Source organism: Drosophila novamexicana, unplaced genomic scaffold, assembly GCF_003285875.2.
Source record: "Drosophila novamexicana strain 15010-1031.04,08,12 unplaced genomic scaffold, DnovRS2.1 tig00000462-arrow-pilon, whole genome shotgun sequence".
Lineage (NCBI taxonomy): Eukaryota > Metazoa > Arthropoda > Insecta > Diptera > Drosophilidae > Drosophila > Drosophila novamexicana.
The window spans coordinates 316,311-338,009 of NW_020824806.1; the positions used below are offsets into that span (position 1 = coordinate 316,311).

General features: G+C 43.2%; 3 protein-coding genes across 6 annotated transcripts in view; 2 read left to right on the forward strand and 1 right to left on the reverse strand.

The window, feature by feature from the left end:
- The first annotated feature begins 25 nt into the window (after positions 1-25).
- LOC115761099 (MORN repeat-containing protein 3) lies at positions 26-1,822 on the forward strand. Its single transcript, XM_030702725.1, has 2 exons — positions 26-680; positions 1,600-1,822. Exons 1-2 carry the CDS (start codon positions 206-208, stop codon positions 1,767-1,769), a joined length of 645 nt encoding a protein of 214 aa, XP_030558585.1. The 5' UTR covers positions 26-205; the 3' UTR covers positions 1,770-1,822.
- Positions 1,823-1,843: 21 nt separating this feature from the next.
- Positions 1,844-6,974, reverse strand: LOC115761096 (protein three rows). Its single transcript, XM_030702718.1, has 5 exons — positions 6,581-6,974; positions 5,492-6,514; positions 4,566-5,429; positions 2,909-3,943; positions 1,844-2,850 (listed from the first exon to the last, which is right to left on the reverse strand). The coding sequence occupies exons 1-5, from the start codon at positions 6,899-6,901 to the stop codon at positions 1,852-1,854; spliced, it is 4,242 nt and encodes a 1,413-aa protein (XP_030558578.1). The 5' UTR covers positions 6,902-6,974; the 3' UTR covers positions 1,844-1,851.
- Positions 6,975-15,424: 8,450 nt separating this feature from the next.
- Positions 15,425-21,699, forward strand: part of LOC115760501 (neogenin) — a 46,096-nt gene continuing 39,821 nt past the window's right edge. For all 4 annotated transcript variants that reach the window (XM_030701858.1, XM_030701859.1, XM_030701860.1 and 1 more), the window contains exon 1: positions 15,425-15,935. In XM_030701858.1, the coding sequence (XP_030557718.1) occupies positions 15,830-15,935 (106 nt within the window). In that variant the 5' untranslated portion in view covers positions 15,425-15,829. The remainder of the gene's footprint in view (positions 15,936-21,699) is intronic.

The following is a 21,699-nucleotide window of genomic DNA, read 5'->3' on the forward strand; positions in this document are numbered from 1 at the left end:
ACCAACAACTAAACACGTTTTGTATAAGCCCCCCCCCCCCCTTCCTGCCCTCCCTCGAGCTTAGGTTAAGTTTGCGTGTCAGGCATTGGCCTCCATCGGGCTGGTGGTTTAATCAAATGTGGCATAGGCACAAGACATGTTAGCAGCTTGATTAGAATCGGGCGCCGAACGCACCACCCAACCACCGCGACTGGCACCGCGGCAGATGACAAATCGACAACGCTTCCAGCTCCGAGTGCCGGATTCCCAGTCAGTTGCCCGCAACATGTCGACCCGTGCCAGTGGCAGCAACAGCTCCTTTCGAAGCCAGCGCTACACCAACGCCGGCGGCTATTACCAGGGCCGTTGGCTGCACGGCCAGCATCATGGCTATGGCATCAAGGCCACGGGACGCGGTCTCATCTACGAGGGACAATGGCTTGGCGGCCAGCGTCATGGCTATGGCACGCTGCGCCGCCTCGGCCCGAACGGACACGCGCAACGCATCTATGTGGGCCAATGGTCGGCAGATGTGCGCTGCGGCGAGGGCAAACAGGATTATGAGAATGGCGACGTCTACTACGGCCAGTGGCTGGGCAACGTGCGGCACGGACGCGGCATACAGTGGCAGCCGGATGGCAGCATTTATGTGGGCGAGTGGCTAAAGGATGCCATGCACGGCCGTGGAGCGCTCTGCTCAGGTGAGTTGCTCTTGAAGCGCAAAGAGAAGCCAAATGTTGTGGAGTAGCAAGAAGAAGTGAAGGTAGAAGTTAAGTAGACTTCACTTCTTCAACTTAAATAAGGGAAGTGAGAAGCGAAGCACAGTAAACTGATAAGCTAGTAGTCTATATATATATATTGATTCACCAAGTGATGATAAAAGGAAGACGAAGCGTTGCCTCCTCTTTTGCCCTCTACTCATTGCGATTGTATACTATAATTGTAAAAGATGGGAGACATCTTTGACAACATATAAAATATATCTATATTTTATCCATAACCAAATCCATCTATCCTCGACCATCTGTATGTCTTTATGTTCGCCCATCCGTTTTTATGATATGATATGATGTTTGCAAGTTGGTATTAAAAGATCTTAAATCTGCGTAAGATTTAAGTTTATTTTAAATCATGCGATAAGTCCGGTCCATTTACTAAAATTGATATATTTCGATTTTCAATAGAAAACAATACTTGAATAATTCCCGTTACGCGCTTCTCACTTTAAATCAAAATGCGAATCACAGAGAGAGGCGCATGCTGCATTCTTACGCTTTTTGCTACCTGCGATAAGCTGAGCCATGCCAATGCGAGCGAACAGCATGAAATCTCCAACAGGAAGCGGCTAGGCGTCAACACGACGCTAAACATTACTTCCCACTGCGCTTCTTCTTTAACTAATTCACTTTGCGCGCTTCTCACTTTTAAGCTAGGCTAAGCTATGCCAATGCAAGCGAATAGCGAGTGAGTTGAGAAGCCAGATGCTTCTCCAGCTGGGGTTTTTTAGCTTAGTCATAATAATATATAAGAGTCGCAGCAATTAACGGCCAAGCCATAACTCGACTCTAAATTTTGCTTCTCACTGCGCTTCTTGCTGAACCTAGCCTTTGTTTTTCACAGCCAATGGCAATCGCTATGTGGGTGAGTTCGCGAACGGCTGCAAGTCCGGCAGGGGCATCTACTATCACCAGCAAGAGGAGGGTCAGAGCGTGCCGCAGCACGGCCTTTGGAGCGATAACATGTGCCGCGCCTCGCTGCTGCCCATCAAGAGCGCCAAACGGAATCTATGAGTGTAACATTTATTGCTGAATAATACATAAAATGAAAAAAACGGATCAAAAAATATCGGCGAGCGTATGAATCTAAGCGTAATCAGTTCCTGTGGCGTCGCCTGCTGCTCACAGAGTCCACCTTGGGCGTGGCTGTTGTTGTCGTCGTCGTCGGCTGCTCTGCCGTATTCTGACGTCGGGTGCGCGCACGTGTGCCAATTGTCTTGGGTGTCGCCTCCGCGGAAAGCGGATTGGGCGCAGTGGCTGTGCGTCTGAGGGGCGCCACAAGCGTGTCCGCCTGCCGTTGGGTGCGCGTTCGTGTGCTGCGCGTGGACAAAGCGGACGTGGACTTGGCAGGCTGCAGCTGGACGACGGCCTCCGTTTCGTCGTCGCTCAAGTCTATGATGTCGATGAGCTGGCAGGCATTCAGATCCAGGCGTTTGTTGTACTTGGACTTGGTTGACTTTCGCTCCGGACTGCTGGCATTTTCACTGGAGCTGCTGCTGCTGCTACTGCTGCTGGTGGTGCTACTGGCTGGACGCACTTCCTCCGTGTATATGGCAAATTTAGCTGGCTTTTTGCTAGCTGTGGCCGCTTTGCTGGCCGGCCTGAGCTGCTTCTCCTCCGGCGATATGTTAAATGTGAGCGCACGTCGCGGATTCTGCGGCTTGCTCGGCGGCTGCAGCTCCAACTGTGCCGTGCGCAGCTGCAGCAGCAGATTGTAGCGATAGTTGACATCGATGCGCTGCTGCAGCTGCTCGCTGCCGGCCAGCTTCAGTGCCGTTTCGGTCAGCTCAATGGCCTGCTGCTGCCGGCGCCTGGCACGCAAATAGTTGGCCTGATAGATGTGCAGCACGAGCAGCATATGGCCCAAAGCGTTGCCGCGTGCGTCATTCTGCTGCAGCCAGGCATTGGCCAGCGCATAGAAATCGTCCAACTGCTCGTGCTCCCGATTCAGAAAGTAGAGACGCGCATGCAGGCAGCCCGCCATAAAGTAGATGCACTGCAGTTGCACGCTGGAACGCAGCATCGGATGCGACTGCTGCATGTCTAGGGACACATAGCGCTGCAGCTTGGGCCTGGCGCTGGGCAACGGCAGTTCCTGTTGAGGCGGACAGAGATTAAGAGTGAGAGATTTCCAATTGAGGGTAGCTACTTACCCGACGCGGCGACGACATGGTCAGCTGTTGTTGCTTTCGGATGGGCTCTACGCAGGCCCCGCCCTGCTCCAGCTGCATGACGAACATTTTGCCCACCAGCTCGGTCATGTGCTTGGACTGCGCATCCATGGGCGCCAAGGTCAGGCTTCCCTTGTTGCTGGTCTGCTCCAGAGCTGCCCGCGACTCGAGCAACGGCTGCATGCCCAGAAAGTGCTCGATGAGGCGCAGCTTGGAGTGCGCCTTGTCCAGGCACTCCATGCGCAAATTGGTCCACAGCCAGGAGATGAGCAACTCGACGGCGCGCAGCACCAGCCCGCTCTGGAGCAGCAGCTGCAGCAGGCTGTTGGAGAAATTGGGCAGTTCGCTTAGCCGATTCGCCGTGCACTCTGTGGTATCGCGCACCATGTCGCCCAGCAGCAGTATGAGCGCGCCGTTGTCCATGGACGAGATGCAGGTGAAGCTGCGCACACTCTCCGTCAGCGTGTCCAGCTGCTGCAGCGCCGTGGGCAGACGGGCCAGGCTGCGGCAATGCCGCTGCTGATAGCACATGCGAAAGCGGACCGTTTGGATGGTCAACTGGATAATGTCGCACTTGCCCGCCCGCTCCTCGAACTCGAGCCGCAGCCGCTGCGCGTGCAGCAGCAGCAGCTGGGCGTGGCGAATGCAATCTAGGCGCGCATAGTACAGCGCCAGGTTGCAGAGGCACAACAACACCGTCGTATGGTGGCGCTTCAGCAGATGCGCCGCATGCAGCTGCGGCCAGAGCTCATCCAGCAGCTGCTCCGCATGCGACACCTCCGCCGGCAGGTCGAACAGCGCGTGTTGTGTGTAGCGCGGCAGAAAGTGACTCAGCGCTCGCAAATAGTTGAATCTGTCGCCAAGCAGGCGGCAGATGCGCAGCAGCAGCAGCCAGGCATTGTCCGACTGCGGGATGTAGCCCATGGTGGACAGCGCCATGGCGGCGGCAATGCCATCATCAATTAGCGCCTCCCAGTCGATGAGCGCCTCGTCACTGCTCAAAGGTTCCGCGTCAGCCTGTGCAGAGGGTAGGGAGGAGAGATTGTAGTGAAAATAATTGGAAATTCTTGGCTGTTTCACCTGTTTTCCACTCGTTTTCGTGGATCAATCAAGGAGTAAGGAGTAACATATAAAACATTAAGACGCCCAGCTTCAAGCCAGGTGAGTTAAATCATGTTAAATTTGTCAATGAAACCAAAGCTAAAAGGTTTTCACCCATTTTCCGATTGGTTGTGTGATATTCCCATAACTAAATTCATATTGTATTTGGTATGGAATATATATTCTCGATCCGTCCGTCTGCTCGTCCGTTTTTTTATATGCAGCTAAACTTGTTTTCACCTATTTTCCGATTGAAATTCCCATAGCAGCTAAAATACGTATTAATTGTTTTTGGGTTTTTCTATTTGGCATATATATATTCTCGATCTAGTTATGTACCCCTGCTTGTCTGTTCGTCCGTTTTTCTATGTGAATATGGTCGATCTCACGAACTCACGCAGGTGAATTTATTTCCCAGAAATAAGTGAATTTGCAGTTTAAAAACATTCAATTTCACGGATTTTCAAGAAACTAATCTTAATGCTTGGCTACTCAAATTCCTAGTTGGCCAGTCGAGGTATTGTTTCTTGGGTCTCACCTGTTCATAGAAGCTCTCGAAGGCGCCAATGGCTGTGGTGGCCAGTTCGAGCAGCGGCATTTCGCTGCTTATGGTGAGCTCGAACAGTTTGTACTTGACGAGCAGGTCCTCGAGCGTCTTCTCTGTCATCTCCTTGATGGGTATTTTGATTTTCTGCGTCTCGGCCGCCTCCAATAGCTTTGTGACGCTGGCATGGCCCAGAATTAGCTGCTGCAGCCGCGTCAGCTGCTGCTTGCGGCCCAAGCGCTGCAGCCTCACACGCAGCTCCTCGATCTGCTGCCCGGCCGAGCGCTTGTCCGTGCGCATTTGGCGCCCGAGCAACACCATCTGATAGTCCGTCTGGCAATGCCGCAGCAGGGACTGCAGCAGCTTTGGCGTCTTCTTGTTGGCCAGCACCGCCAACATGTCCAGTTCGTATAGCTTACGCTTCTCCGTTGCGTTCAGCGGGCTGCACAGCGGGCTCTTCTCGCACAGCTCGAGCAGGCATTGCTCCGTGTCGTTCTTCGGTGTGTGATAGAAGACGCATAATTGCTGAAATTGCCGAGCCGGGCAGCTCATGCTGACTATGTAGGCGCCGTGGAGAAGAGCGGACAGCTCCGGATTGGAGCTGTGGGCGCTGGCCTTGAATAGGCGACGCACTAGCTGCTGTGCGTAGGGCGGACTGAGCAGCGGGCGCAGCTCCTGCAGCGGCTTCAACAGGTGCTCCAATAGGTACATTTGTGTGGCTGTCGTGACCTTTTCCGCCATGTTGATCAGATACCAGGCAAAGGTAACCAGCTCGCTGCAGTTGGGCGTCAAGCACTTGGTGACCTTGGCCACATCGATGGCATAGTGTATAATGCTGGCCAAGCACAGCTGTGTCGCCTGCGGGTTGTAAATCACCATTAGTTGGCATATATAAATTTCTAGTTATATTTGAGGTTTACCTTGGGCAGCGTCGCCTGGGCCTCCGGCTGCCAGCTGCTGTAGGCCACGGTCGCACAGCAGCCCAGCGTAAAGACGCAATGCTTGCGCACGCTCAGGCAGCTGGCATCGTTGCCGCTGCAGCTGGCGGCGAGTGGACTGCCTCTGCCAATCTTCATGGCCATGCTGGTGAGGCACTGCAGCAGCTCGAAGTGTGCGGCATATGCCGCGGCGCTGTCCTGGCCACCCAAGCACTGCCAGAAGCGCTCCAAGGAGGGCGCCTTGTTGTCAATTTGATGCAGATGCTTCTGCACGCGCACCAGCACAAACAGAAAATCCAGGTACCACTGTTCCTGGGCATGCGGCACGGCCTTGTGCTCAAAGAACTGCACAAATTTCTCGGCCAAATCGATGTACGAGCGCTTCAAGTCCGCGGACTGTGTGTTCAACAGCTTGAGGTAATTGTAGAGCAATTGCAGCGCATCGTTTTGGGCCGTTTGATTTTTGTACAGCTCGCGGCAGCTGTGCAGCAGCTGGAGCGACAGAGGCGTCTGCGCCTGCGCCACCGGCTGCTGCAGCTGCCACACATTGTCATCCAGCTGCAGCAGGGCCAGCAAGGCGCTTAGATATTCCGGAAACTGGGCGTTCAGCTGGTCCGTGGTGCCGCCATTGCAGGCAATTAGCTTAAAGAGCGGCTTCCACAGCCTGTTCATAGAGGCCAGCGGCAAGCTGGCCAGGTTCTTGAGATAACCGATGCTGCGCTTGCCCAGCAATTGATTGAGCTCGCCCATCAGCTCGCTGTAGCCATCGTTTTGTTCCGCCTTCAGCTGGAGCATGTTCTCCAACAGCTTGCCCAGGGCCTGCAGTGCTTGGCAGAGCTGCGTCTTGGCCTCAGACGCCGCCGATTGCTTGCCCAGCTGGTGGCCAAAAAAATACACATGTCTGATATGTATGTCAATATAATATTTGTATTCAGACTTATTTTGCATTTGGCACGGTTGAGCGTTGATCAGCTCATAGAATCTTTGGCATTGTTTAATCGTTTGCTGGCGGGTAAATGAAGTAATCAGATGAACTGTCCTAATCCTCTCAAGCAATGCCCATTGACTTACCTCGCGGCAGAGCGCATGATGTATATATTGCAGGCTCATCAAATGATTGACCCAGTAGTCGGGCTGTGGCAGATGGGGCGCCACATGTATCAGCATGCCGGCCGCAATGTCGCAGTAGATGTCCGCATGCTGATGGAAATTCTCCTGCAGGGCACAGCACAACTGCCGCAGTATATTTAATTCGTATTTAAGCGCACGCAAAGCGACGCTTGTCGTCCCGCCATTTCTGATGCGTTCGAATTGCACTTGTATTAGCTTTGCCGCGTCCTTCGCCTCAGTCCGCGAGCCGCGCAGCTGCTCCTTCACATCTCCCAGTGACATTCTCACTTATTAAACAATGTTCTTGATGCAATTTAATTCAATTCGTTGGTCAATATATTTCTCTTTGCTGCTTGCTTGTTGGAATTTGTATATGTCGCCGATAAATTTCAGTTCGGCTATCGATAGCAGCCCTGCTGCTGCGCATTTGTTGTCAGTGTTGAGCAATCTGTTACACAACACTGCACGGCAACACTGAACTCTAACAAAGCGCGCGCGTATTTGAAGACGAGAAAAGCGCAGCATAATAAGTCAACTATGGACAACGCTACAAAAACGTGCAAAATGCAAGAGCAAAGGTCACGCCCACTAAATTGAATCGGCAGAGCATTGCAAACATTTTAATTTATGGGCCACAGCGCGGAAAATGCATGCGAATGGCCAACAAGTGTGATTTATGCAGCGCTTTGGCATTGGCCAAAATGGTAACAGCTATGCGCATATTCACACTTTCGGCCCCGGCAGCAAGTGTAACACACATGCAGACAACATGCGGCTTACCTTATTTGGCAAACATATCGCTGTAATAAATATATTTGACTTTAAGGGGGAACGGCGAGAGGAGTAGCGGCAACACGTTCAACTCTGAAATTCTCCAAAGTCGGAAGTCACGTTTAAACGTTTTCGCTAAAAGTTTCACACCTAGTCCAGGGACTCTTGATGATTGATGAGCCACACACAGATGCACACACACACGCACGCAGACAGACAGACACGTGTGCTTGTGTGTAGAACATGTATATGGTCATTAGTGTGGCATTGTGTTTATCTTCCAGTTACTTTTACACACTCACACACACACACACAATTGTTGATAATGTGGGCATGGTTTTAGCTTAATTAAGATGAAGTAAACACAGGAGACAGCACAGTCCACAAACGCTTGGTTAAAGCATCAATTGCAGCTCTCATCTGACAGCTGAGCTCTTGACATACATTTATTACCATAAATACGCTTTTCCAAGTCAAAATTTGCCAAAATGGGGTATAATAAATGTGCTAAAGTGTATTTAGCAAGCGACGGCAACCTTTTAAGAACCCATTAAGTGTGCATAATCGCGATATGCAGAGTTCAAATGTCTTTAATGAAGCTTCAATTCTGTCAATATGTGAAATGCTCTTCTATGCGATTCTCATAATCTCGAGTATTGCTTAACAGAATTTGTTTGTTTCGAAAATTGACGTGGCCTATTCTTTTCTCTCCCTCTCTTTGTCTGACTCTCTCTTTTTTCTTCTTTGCCTTCTTCCTCTCTCTCCCTTCATCTCTCTCTCTCGCTCTCTCTCTCTCTCTTTCGTTGTTTAGTAAAATGACCCGACATCTTTCAATTTTTCATATTCCTCTCACACTCTCTCAGTCACGCTCTCTCTTTCTCCCTCTCTGATTTAATTACTCTCTTCCATAATTTCTTACATTTTGTCGCCTTTCTCTGCGATTTTCATGAACTTAAGGCTTTCAGATTTTCATAAAGTCTTGTGATATTCAAAAATTCATCTGTGAGGAATAAAGTAAGAAGTCTTTCGGCTGTTAAAAACAGAGTATCACCTAGTCCGGCACTTAGTTAATATTATTACTATTAATACTATAAATAGTTGATCAATTATTGAGCTATCATATGCCATATTCTCAACTATTTGGCTTCGAATTTATGGCAAGTCATCTCGATTTAGCAAAGTTTATTTAACTCAAAGCTGAAAAACCAAATATCTGTATGTCCCCTCGGCCTCCTGTGCGCTCTCTAGCCCAGAGTTCTCCAGGTCCAGTTCTTTGGTTTTACTTGAGTTTATTTGCTTGGGTAAATATTTGGACAAGATTTATGGCCTGTGGTCAGGCGCTGTTTGTTTTGATTTACTCACATTTTACAGATATATTTCTCCCATTTTTATGTTTTTTTTTTCGTTGAGGCAACTTGAAATATGGAAAATGTGCAACTTCATTGGAAAATAGAAGTCGCAGTCGGAGTCGCACTGTCATTCAACTGTCAATATTTGTTCAAATCGAATGCTGTTTACAGAACATGCATAATACATAAAATTCGATGGAAATACCAAAAATTCCCCAAGCACATAGACAAAGCTGCAAAATTGGGGCCGTTGCCAAAATCAACAATAACCAAATAAATCCCCAAATGCATTCACATTTTCGCGATGAGTGTGTGTGTGCGTGTGTGTGGGCGTTCTTTGAATTGTATTTTAATTATGTGCAAACAGGCGGACAGACAGACGGACGGACGGATGAACAAATGGGCGTAACGAGTGAACAATTTTCCTGGCAGTTCATTAAAATGTGGGCTTTGTGCATAAATTTATGCAATTTTCCAACGTGGCCCTATAATTAAATTAGGCGCTTCGCTAATTTAAATAGATCTAATTTGTCTGCTGTCGTGGTACCTGTTCCTGTGCCAGTTCCTCTAATTTTTGCGCTGCGTTGCTGTGACAGGCAACAAGGATTTATTGGCTTTTGCCTGGGCTCAGCAATTGCCTAACAAGTGCTAAACTCCACTTAATTAATTTCGCAGCCCCAGTGAAAAGCTGTCAGGCAGCGAAATACACGCGCAAGCCAAAGAAACTGCAAAGGAAAAGCTGTTAAGTAAGCTCGAGCGGAACAAGGGAAAAATGAAACGCAGGATACATCCGAACCTATATGGAATTTAATTAGGCATGCGCTTGACATGGAATACTTAGGTACATAGAATATTAGTAAAATCAGTCTAAAAGTTGCTTTAAGACAAAAAGGCAAATCTTGCTCAAATATATCCTATATATCCTTTAAAGACAGGTCGAAACTTCCCAAACACATAACTCGGTCAAAACTCATCTGATTTGGCCTCTGTTAATTTCTTCCAACATTTCTACTTGATAATCCCTGAGAATTTCTTTGACTGAAATCGTTGCCATTAAATATGTCTGCCCTTGTTTCGTTCCAAGAAATATTGACGTACATCAATTGTGAGTATTTTCTCATTTAAAGGGGCTTAAGATCTGGTCTATTTGTCTAGCTCGAATTGAGTCTGTATTTTTGCCCCTTTTATGTTTGACAGCAGCTGTTGGGCGTCTTCTCTGACAGCTACTCTTGCGTTGGCTTGACATGAACTTGACCAATGCTGCAGCCCCCTCTATGCCACTCCTCCTCGCTCCTCCTCGCCCCTTTCTTTATCCCCCCCCCCCACAAGCTGTCAACTCTTTTGGGGGCTGTCAGGCGCCAATTTGCAGTCGAAATCTCAGTTCTCTCGAAAAATCGACTGCGTTCTCGCGACATGTGCGCAAAATTCACGCTTGAAAAGCATGTGGAAAATGCTGTCGCTTGTGCATTCTTCTTCTTCTTTTTTTTTTTTTGTTTTGAGCAGAGCGTGCCGAGGGTGGAGAGGCAAAGCCAACATTAATTTATGTGCTGCATGCCTGAGCGCCAGTTGCAAGTGCGGCTGCGATTTGAAGGGGGCGTCGCTTAACGAGTCCATTAAAGCCAACACTGGGTCGGGAATAGCCCTACTTGCCGCTTGCCACATGCCTCTTGCCTCTTGCCTCATCTTGCCCCATCCCGCGCGGTATCTGGTGGCATTTAATTAAAATAGTTTGACTAACGCTCACTTTGCTGACTAAGTTGTTTTTATGGCCAGTGTTAACGGTGCCTGCGAATGCATTCATAAAAAACTTTTTTCGAGTGTCAGAATTATGTTGAGCTCAAGCGCTTTTGTTTTCGATACACTTGCCAAAACGGCTATTATGATTCGAGCATGAGGCTGGAAAATCGAACACTTTTGATAATCTTGAAAAACTCGCGAACTACCAGAAAGCGGAAGATATTGTTTATCATGATTAGCCCTGCCTCCAATGAGGCCTGTGATTCAAGCCCGAATTCTCGCTTATTATGGAAAAACATCTATCAGAGAGTATCTACTCTTCGAGCACTTCACAGTCAACTGTTCTCTCCTGTTGTTTGCTTTTATTTGGCTCATTCTTGGCGCGTCATGGGTGGGGTCTTAATGACCTTACATAACCGTCGCAATAACCCCGCCCCGTTGGCCACATTCACATCGCGAACTCGAACCTCGAAGCTCGACACTCGAGTGAGTCACTTAGTGGCCACTTGGAAGCTGCTGCCACAATATTTGAGCTGATTATGGCCGCAAACAAAATGTCAATGGCCAAAACTTAAGCCATTTTGGCCATGCTAAGACCACTTATTTATTTACATTTATTTATATTTATATTTATTTACTTAAATTTAATTGATTTATGCAGTTCAGTTGGGGAACCGCTTCCTGTTGCTTTTGGCCACTTTCGTGCCGCTTTCCAATTGCATTTAAAACCAATTATCAAATCATGTCGCTGCTGGCTGACAAACTCATTTATTTAGCTTACAACGCTCAAAACTGCCAGACATGGGGCATGCACACACACAACACACACACACACACACACACACACAACATGCACACACTAATCAAGTCCAAGTCCAAGTGCAAGTCAAGTCCCAATTTTGCTTTCGTTTCTCAACCAAAACTGAGATATTATAAGTATATTTTTTTTCTCTGGCAGACTGAGAGATCCACACAAGCTGTCAAACTGTCGCCAGGGCCTGAATTTGTCATTATTCAGTGTCAGTAGAAATAGTTGAGGTTGATTTTAGGCGGGAGGGTGGTGCGTGGAGGGGGATTTCCAACTAATTTTAATGTGTGAAAATTAAGTTTTATTTGGGCATGTCTTTACTTTTTTCTATGAGAGATTGGCTCGACCTGAGCTGCCTACCAATTAGCTGGTTTATATGGCTTAAAGTCATGAGAACCTGTCGCGTGTTAATTAAATAACCAATGCGCTCTACCCTAGGCATTTTAACGGCTTGTATACCCTGTAGCTATATTAAATTGGGGGCGAACAACAAGAGTACAGTACATTCGAAATTGCCGAAGATAAAATACCCTTACAAGTTGGCATTATGTATTTCTATACTTGGCCAAGCAACAATTCGGCAGAAGTAACTTAATGCCAGATCGATTCTTGCTATAGGGTATATATGATGGACTACAATGGACTACTATAGTCGGAAATTGGGAAAATATGAAAATTCTTAATAGTTCAGTTTAGTTGTCATCTCAAACAGCAATAACCGTTCATGAAAAAAGGCAATAATTGATCGTTAGCTCTAATGATCAATATCTATTTGATATAGTGACTCGATCCGGTCTGCACCCTTATAACACCTTACATAGCCGTCTGCAACAAATGAGAAGTTTCATCAGTTAATAAACTATATCTACCCAGAGTTAGTGCTGATCAAGAATGTATATACTTTATGGAGGTTGTCCTATATTAACTATATCCGCGAGGCTACAAAAGCGGTAACTTGAACAGTCTTTATCCGGATTACAGGGTATCACTTGCTGCTTACTCGTTTTTATTTCGCGCCAATGCAACTGAAATACAATCGGCATAAATCATGTGGCAAGCGCCACAAAATACACGGCGACATATTAAATTTACAAGCTGATTTTGATTTATGCGCGTAATGCATATAAATATGTATTTATTGTTGTTGTTGTTGTTGTTGTTGCTGATGTTGTTGTTGCTGTTGTTGTTCCTGTCAAGTCGTCTCGACGCTAACTCAATTTAACTCGCGTCGTAGTTGTTTCTTGCCCCTCGCTTCTTCCCTTCTCTCTCTCTCTCTCTCCCTCTCTTTTTGTCCTCTGCTAGCTTTCCGTCTTTGTCTCATTTTCGCGTTGCCCACGCAATTTGCGGTGCGCGTCGCCGTCAATTGCAATTAAGGCCTCCAAAAACCTGTCATACCCTAACATAGTGTATGTTAATATACCGAAGGAAGTGTGTGAAGCATCTTTATGGAGAGTAGTATAAATATAAATCTCAAACGAGAGCTTTGAGTTGAAATGATAAAGTTAAATTAAGTTAAGTATTAATATAGAGGCAATATATTCGACATTATCGATTGAATCATGGATATAGTAAATCAAAATACTCATTTATTGCCCCAATTTTCTTTTCCTAGAATGGTTCGACCATATATTAATATGAACTGCTTTATTGTAAGTAATATTAATTTTCACTATCCTTAGCATTAGCATTAACATTAGCATTAACATTATCATTATCATTATCATTATCATTATCATTATCATTATCATTATCATTATCATTATCATTATCATTATCATTATCATTATCATTATCATTATCATTATCATTATCATTATCATTATCATTATCATTATCATTATCATTATCATTATCATTATCATTATCATTATCATTATCATTATCATTATCATTATCATTATCATTATCATTATCACTATTATTATTATTTGTTTCAATTTTATTATTATATTATTAATAATGTTTTTACTATTGTCATTATTATTATTATATTAGGCTTTTTATGTCTATGACACGAACCATGTTCCTCCTTGTTCGGTCACTTGCATTGCTTGTTAGTTCAAGTTAAATACCTTCAAGCAGGAACTGGAATCCCTAAAATGAAAATCGTCAACTGTTCGCTCTCGCAGAATAAACTCGCAGAGTTTTTAGGTGCAGCGTAATCCGTCTAATATCTTTATAATCCATGGCATCGGATTCAAATGAGACTCTATAACAAGTTAAAAACTGAAAGTTCTTATAATTATCCATGACAAGTGCTGTTTGTGCATTCGCGTAGAACTTCTTCGAGTGCTCGGTACTTGTGCGGTTGGTGGGCGTTAAAAAACGGGCTGTAGATACTTTCTATGCTGTTGCCTGTCAGTGCAAATGACAAACTGACAGAGAGACAGACGAGCTGAGAGACAACGACAGCTCCATTAATTAAAACAAAAAAAAATTAGTGGTTTTGTATTGCGCAGGGCGGTCGATGAGGATGAGGATGAAGTTGGGCAGGAGGCAGCGCCATTCCGGGAAGCCCATTCAAAATGCTGCAATTAGCGGCGAGCGTGTAAATCTTTTAGCTGGCAATTTGATAAGTCCACATAACTTGACCCACTTTCAGCCACGCTGATGAAGTCCGCCTCGCCAGCTGCTATCCGCAGCTTCGACACGGTCTCGCGTTCTGGACAACAAAAAATGAAATCCATTTTTTAAGCGCACTTTCCTTTCCCTTTGCCATCTTCTCTGGCCAATTTGTGGCGTTTTGTGTAAATGTCTGTGCATTTAATTTTAAATTTATCATTTAACTTGTAAGTTAATCTTAAAGTCAAATTCAAGCTTAAATGCAGGTTAACTTAACTTTAAATAAAATATGCAACTGTAAATGAGTCTCCTGCGTAGAACTGTTGAGAATTGCTTTGCTCCGAGCATATTTTTTCCATAACTCTCGACCACAATTTGCCCGCTGGGGCCCTTAACTCGTTCAGAGGGTGGGGCAGGGTTGGCAATCAAACAAGTTGCGACCGCAACAGTCAGCGGAAAATTAAAAACAAAAAAAAATATACACACACATATATAAAGCTTTACACTTTTTATGCATATGAACAAAGCAAACTAAAAGTCAAAAGGGCATATGTAAATAAATGAATGCACAGTTGACAGTTGGAATTAATTGAATCGGTTAACATATTACTTGGCCAGCGTCGCGACATTGCCAATTTGTTGTTGTTAAATCAATTTGTATAGCAAACACACAGGGCAGCGCAAAAATAAATCAATTAACAATTTAAATCAATTCAATTTAAAGCTTAAGCAATGCATAAAACGATTTCATTTGTTGCGCCAATTCAAACTGTACACAGTTGGCGCCAGACAGTGTTGCAAAATGCAACTTCAACTGAGAGAGCGAGAGAACGAGCGCGAGTGGTGCAGAGAAGTGGCTTAAGCTGCTTGGGACATGGTCAGTGATTCAATTGAAATGTGAGCTTGGCTTAAATTTAACCAATTTAATGGTTTAATTTAATTTTAATACATCATTTAAGCTACATACACAAATAGCCACAATTATGCAGTCAGTTAAACAGTTTTTAAATTAGTTCTCATATTCTGCTGAGGAGTATCGATATGCGTATCGATACCCGCTCTCACTCGACGCATGAAAATACGAGCGTGCATGTATTGTGCTCTCACTTGCTCTCCACTCATGTTCATACAATTCCAACGCCTGCTATTGCGCTTCTCTTGTCAGTTTCTATTTGATTTTCGTCGCGTAAGGTTGGCTGCGCGCGTCAACTGTGCGAAGTGCATGGAATTGTTGTGTAAAAAACGCGCTTAAATTGAAAGAAATTTCAATGCAATGCACTCAAATATTATAATATAAATAATAGTATGTGTTTGGCTGTAGCAAGTGCTATTGTTTTAATTCACAAATCGAGTGCAGGGCATGAATTGAGAAATAATAAAATTCGCAACGCTAGCCTGCGGCCGGACGACGCAAACGTTAGTTAAAGCGAGACAACAATACTGTCTGCGCAATTTGTTGATGCCGTTTTTGTTGTTGCCTGGCGCCTATTCCCATATGTAGTTATTGTTGTTGTTGTGCTGGATGTGCGTGTTTTGTTTGTGAAAGAACCAAAAAAAAAAAAATAAAGTGCATAGTCAAAAAAAAAACGCATAAATTGAATTTGTTATTGTTGCAGCCGGCAAAACAAACACACAAATTGCAGCAGCGCCAAGTTGAATGAATTTAACGAAAGCGAAAAACGAAAAACGAAATCAAGCCATAAAATTCGGCGAATACACAACAAAAGTAGAGGGAGCGCATAATAATAATAAGAATAATAATAATAAGTGTGTGTAGAAGGAATGCGTAGAATTTGTAGAATGTTTGTGCAAAAGTGACAACGAAAAGGAAACCAAAAGAAAACGAAACCGAAGCCAAAGCCCGTTAAAATGCAGCAGAATAAAAACAAAAACTAAAACGGAACAAAAACCGTTACCATTCAAATTAAAGCAAAAATCGACGCAAAAAAAAAAAAAAAAATCAAAGAAACGGTTTCAATTAAAATGTCAACAAAAATGGCCAAAACAAACGGATTTAACTGGATGTGGCTGTGGATTTGGTTCGGATTCCCTCTGCTGCAGCTGGCAACAGTTTCGCAAGCGAGTCAAGGTAAGCGAATCGATTATGAATACGAATACTTATCTTTAATGTACAGTTAGCCCTAACCTTATCACCAGACTCAGGTGACAGATTGCCTGGCTGGCCGACGTGCAAACGGGCAGGTTTTTTTTTCTTTTTTTGCGAAACTATTATTTGTCAAATTAGTTTATTTTATGTCAATAGATGATAAGCCCCACCTTTGACCAGATTTACCCTTTCGATAATTATGTTTCACATATCAGCCTTTGCCTCATGCCCAAAAACTGACGCAAATCGCAAAACTTTTTGCAATCACGAATCACACGATTTTTAACCATATGCTAGTCATACATTATCGAGCTGTTCGCGATAATTAAAGTGATGTAGAGCACTCCATAGATAAGACAAGGACGTTGCAAATTACAGTAGTTGCTCGATAATTGAAACTGATACCAATGAAAATTACAAGCTATAAGAGCTTAACATAGAACAGCTCGAGGAATAATGCAAAAATGGGTTTATTGGGTTTGAATTTTGAATTCTCTATAGACTAGAATAATTGCTACCAATTCGGAGTATTCGGAAAACCATTTCGGAGTGATTTCGAAAAGAAACTATGAATATAGATTCGAGAATTTTAAATTCTTGATAAACTGGAAAATTTGTATTCGGAGAACTATTTCGGAGTATTTTCGAAAAGAAACTATGAATATAGATTGCAGAATTTTAAATTGTACCAATTCGGAGTTTTCTGAAAACCATTTCGGAGTGATTTCGAAAAGAAACTATGAATATAGATTCGAGAATTTTAAGTTCTTGATAAACTAGAATAATTGCTACCAATTCGGAGCATTCGGAGAACTATTTCGGAGTGTTTTTAAAAACAAACTATGGATATGGATAGGTGTCCACAAAAAAACGACCCGCTCTTAAAAGGAGACATTTGTTGATTATTTAAGGTAAATCAACTTTCGGAACAAACAATTTACCTAGTTATCAGCATTTATTATCTTCTTTTTGGCCTTCGAGCATTTTTTAATGAGTTCCGTTCGAGTCATTTGTGTATTGGAGACGCTCGCTCGATACACATTTGTGTGTGTGTGTGTGTGTTATCCAAGAATTTGCAAAATGTTTAAATATGTGGCTCATTTTTATTTACAAGCCATCAACTCTAAACGCATCAGTTTCGCGTAGTGTACTCGACTTTTGGATACCCTATTCCAAGTTTTCCAGCTGAAATTTCTAGAAATTCGTAGAAAGGGGCGAATATGTCTTCTTGCAGTAGTTCAATCTGCTATATACTCACTGAAAAACAAAAGTACTCGACTAGTGGATACCCTGTACCCATTTTACAAAGTGTAGCTCTTAGAAATTCTTAGCTAAACTAGTCAAATAAGTCTTTTTACATGGCTAACATAGTTGAATGTGAGATACACGCACTAAAAAAAAAAACAACTCGACTCGCTGATACCCTATATCAAGTTTTTCAACTGAACATCCTAAGAATTCTTAGATTAATGAGTCGAATATGTCTTTCTACAAAGCAAAAATAGTTGAATGTGATATATACTCAAAAGTACTCGACTCGCTGATACCCTATACCAAGTTTTCCAACGGAACTTCCTAAGAATTATTAGATAAATAAGTGGAATAAGTCCTTGTACAGGTCTAGCATAGTTAGATTTGATTTACACTCTTTCATAAACAATAGAACTTGACTTGTGGATACCCTATACAACACTTTCTGTATTGAGCTCTTGAAAGCACTCAGCAGAATAAGTGGACACTCTATTCTACAGTCTCGTACAGGGCATAAATACCTGAATATGACGCTTAAATAAAATGAATTCCCATAAACAACAAGTGTCATGCCTTTGCACAGGTAGGCAGAAACAGGTCAAATATCCGCATTGTTGTCAGGTGAAACGCATTAACTGATTAATTTTCCACAGGCAAGAGCGCGCGTAATTCAATTTCAGTTCGGTATCTGGAAATATACATCAGCTCTTTAAATCCACACAAAATGCGCAAATAATGCAAACAAATTAAATGCCCTTCTACCAAATTCGGGGGTATAAAAAATGCCGTCAACTCCCTTAAACAATGCGCAGCTTAAGCTCGTGGGGTGCCTGGAATTTATCACTGCCAGCCCAAAAAATGAACATCCCCGAAAAGTGGGAAAAGTCAGGGTCTTGTCTAAACAAGAAAAGCAAAATGATAAGCTGTTCCCGTTGGTGGCGTGTGCTTTATCGGACGACTTTCGGCTAAAATACATATGCAAATTGCGTGTTACGGGATGTCAGTATTTGGGTCATACGCCGAAGTCCAGGGGTTAAGGTTTGTCCAGAGTTGAAAAACTAGCCAAGCGGGCGACTTAACTGAAAGTGAAATTTATCATAGCTAAAGCCAGACATTGACTTATAATACCATATTTTTTATAAACTAAAGCAGGACAACAGAAAAGGACAGTTTGCACAAAACTGTACTTTGATGAGCCAAGCTTAGATTAAACAAGCTAGATTAATTTACAGTTGGTTTAGTTGCAGAATTAGTCGAGAAGAGCTCAAAACAAGCTGTTAGGAAATAAAGAGGAATTGATTGAAAATAATAAATAAATTATAATTAAAAGACGTTCAAAATTTGAGGTTCAATTTGAAACATTGCTCAAAAAAAGAAGATTATAGCTGCAAATAAGTCAAATTAAATAAAATTGATAGAAATAAAAAATTAATTGTGATGGGAAACAATTTAATTTATTAAAAAAATAGAAATTTGAAACTCTTGATAAAATAAAGTACAGCATCAATCTAATCTAGATTAAGTACTGTAGTTCTCCAGCTAAAAGCTTTCATTTCTTTGTTGTATTCAAAGAGAATGCAACATTTACTCCCAATTTGTAACAGTGTAGTGCAGAATTAAAAGGACACCAGCAGGCTTCTCTAAACACAACTTTGGCACGCATTTCTGGCCTGTCTTTGTAAGTCAGTGCCAATTGTTGGGCACAGGTTGGCTTTAATAATACAAAATACGCTGGCTCAAAGCGTTGATTACACACACACACTCGCACACACACACATACAGACGCGCTTAATTAATGGCCAGGCAGTAATTAAAAAAATCTTAGTACCACACAGCAACAAAAGCAACAACAATGATGATGAACTGGGTGTAGCCCGCAAGCAAAGCCGAGTAAATTTACGTGCTCCGCTCCGCTCCTGTTACCATTTGCCATAAAAGGAATCCCTTCTGTTTGTTTTTTTTTTTTTTCACATTTTACTTTTAATGGTCATAATTCTTTGTTTAGTGCCTGCCCCCGTGAACTGTGACAATTGTTTTCGTGCTCGCTCTTTGTGCTGGCACATCCTGTGCGAATCCTGGCCAGCTACAGACCAGACCCAGCCCGACCCTATTCGACTCGACCACCAGCATATTTGGCCGCATTACGTGTTATACGATATGAGTGACATGTTATTCCAATTTCACACCCCTTTTTGAAGGGTGCGCTGTCGCCGTCATAAAACATTTCCATATGGTTCGGGGCCTTCGGGCTGTGTCGCAATGTGTACACAATGTACATAAAATAAGCAGCCGGAGAAAGAAAGCCTGGGCAGTGGAGAGGCGACGCAGCGCGCCCGGAATGAGGTCATTTCTTTCGTTTCGAGTCTGACGACGTCTCCCAACTAATTACAGCCGTTGCCAAGTCTCTCGAGGCCCGGAAATTCGCCAGACCAGGCTACAAGTTGGCTCCTGTGTCGTTCAATTCCTATACTGTTCTGTGAATTTTCAATCAGTGCAAACAAAATAATATGGCCAGCTCGTGCTGTGTGTACCCTTGAGTTGCAAAAAGGGCTCAGAAGCGAATCGAAGTCTTTGTCGTCGGTTTGTGCCATGTTTTGCCACGGATGCACATTTTCTGTCTGAGCTGTTGCTTGTGTACTCTTCGCTTGGCTCTGGCTTTGACATTGTTCAAGGTTGCACTTTGCAAAATACGTTCCTCATCGACTCAATCCTCAATCATATTTGCCCATAGATAAAGGAAAACCTGTCGAGAGAAGACACAAACGAATAAGTGAGCTGCCCAAACAGAGTAAGACTCCGCTGTGATGCGAATAAGTAAGGAAATGGACAGGTTTTGTTATAAGAAATATGATCTTATTTCTGGTATACTATATGGCAATATTAATTTTTATATGAATAGCTCTTTATTCATAGCTATTAATATGTTTATCTTATGAGAAGCCTGGCTCTTTTCAGCAAAGATGCTTAAGGGTATGTTATTTATTAATCTTTGGAAGAAAGTGTGAGTGGACGGGATCAAGAAACCATTTCCTAGTAGATAAATATACTATATCAATCAAGTAAAAAGAACCCTCTCTGTATACTTGGCCATAATTTGCCTAGGCAATAAGTAGACAGATAGCTAAACCAACAAATAAATTTGCATTTATATATTAATCACATCTTATAAGGAGAAAATCCCCGTCTCTGCATAAGCTTGCCGAACTGAACAAGTTGCTTTTTGTATTGCTTAAGAATATTATGAGAGGAAAAAACAAATTTTTATTTTGACGGGAATTTCCTGACAATATTTAACATATGTTGTGTGTAGGTATCGATCTTCTTTAGTTTAATATCTGAGTAGATTTGCTTTTATTCACTTTATAGATTCATTTCTTATTGATAAAATGATACATTTCGTTTCTTAGTATAGTTAACCAGATCAAACAAACGTTTCTTCGCTTCAGAAGCTTGAACTCAACTCTTCGTTCTGTTAACGTAAGCTCCTGTTATCATCACTTCTGTTAGATAACAGACGTCTAACATTTTATCAGCCGTTAACTAACATTTATTCGATATCTCTTTCTGGCAGAGATGCCACCCGTACATATAGATATATTTGGAGTTTGAACTTTGCCTGTAACACTACAGATAATGCAAATAAACTAAAATACAATCTAGATGCCGCTCCATAAAACAAGTTCTTTTGCATTATTCAAAAAGGCTTAGTTTAGGTAAAGTCCCAATACAAAAATGTTAACATTTTGGGTTAATTTACATAAAATCTCAATGCGCAAATGTTAATATTTTGGGCTAGCTTATGTAAAATCTCAGTACCCACATGTTAATATTTGCTTATCTTATAAAATGTATTTATTTTTTGCACATATGACTAATTAGATTTTGCATCAACAGGGAAATTGTTATGGATTGTCATTAGCGCCCCAGCTGTGCATAAAAATGAAAATTCAAATATAATTTAATGGCAAAAATGAATTTTAATTTGCGCCGCACATAAATTATTCACACGAAAAGCAATGAATGCATTTTCGACATGTCATGTCGTTATTTCTTTCCCTTTTTCTTTTTAATTTTATTTTGTTTTTCAAGGCATTTTTATGGTCTGACTACAGCAAGAACAAAGTTGGTTGTTTGGAAGTGGCAGCAACATTTCTCAAAAATGAGCGAAAACAACAGCAACCGAGTTTTTGAGAGGCTCTCCACCTCTCTCACTCTCTCTGTCTCTGTCTCTTTCGCTCTGACGCCCTCGCCTGTGCAGCAAATGCAATTTGGGCCGAGCTGTTTTTCGTTTTAACCAATTCCAAAAGACAACATGAATAATTCACAACAAAAACAACAACAATACATCAGCAGGAGAAATCCCAAAACACAAAATCCGAATCGAGGTTCTTGCTGATGCGGTTGCCTCTGCCTCTGCCTCTGCTGCTGCTGCTGCTGCTGCAGTTGCAGTTCAACGCACCCGAATTCCCCGCAGCACAACAACAAGAACAACACT

Excerpts from the sequence above, each read along its gene's own strand:
- LOC115761099 (XM_030702725.1), top strand. The coding sequence starts at position 206 with ATGACAAATCGACAACGCTTCCAGCTCCGAGTGCCGGATTCCCAGTCA. Across the intron at positions 681-1,599 it reads CCGTGGAGCGCTCTGCTCAG|CCAATGGCAATCGCTATGTG; the intron begins GTGAGTTGCTCT and ends TGTTTTTCACAG.
- LOC115761096 (XM_030702718.1), bottom strand. The coding sequence starts at position 6,901 with ATGTCACTGGGAGATGTGAAGGAGCAGCTGCGCGGCTCGCGGACTGAG. Across the intron at positions 5,430-5,491 it reads CCCAGGCGACGCTGCCCAAG|GCGACACAGCTGTGCTTGGC; the intron begins GTAAACCTCAAA and ends TACAACCCGCAG. Across the intron at positions 3,944-4,565 it reads TCGAGAGCTTCTATGAACAG|GCTGACGCGGAACCTTTGAG; the intron begins GTGAGACCCAAG and ends CCCTCTGCACAG.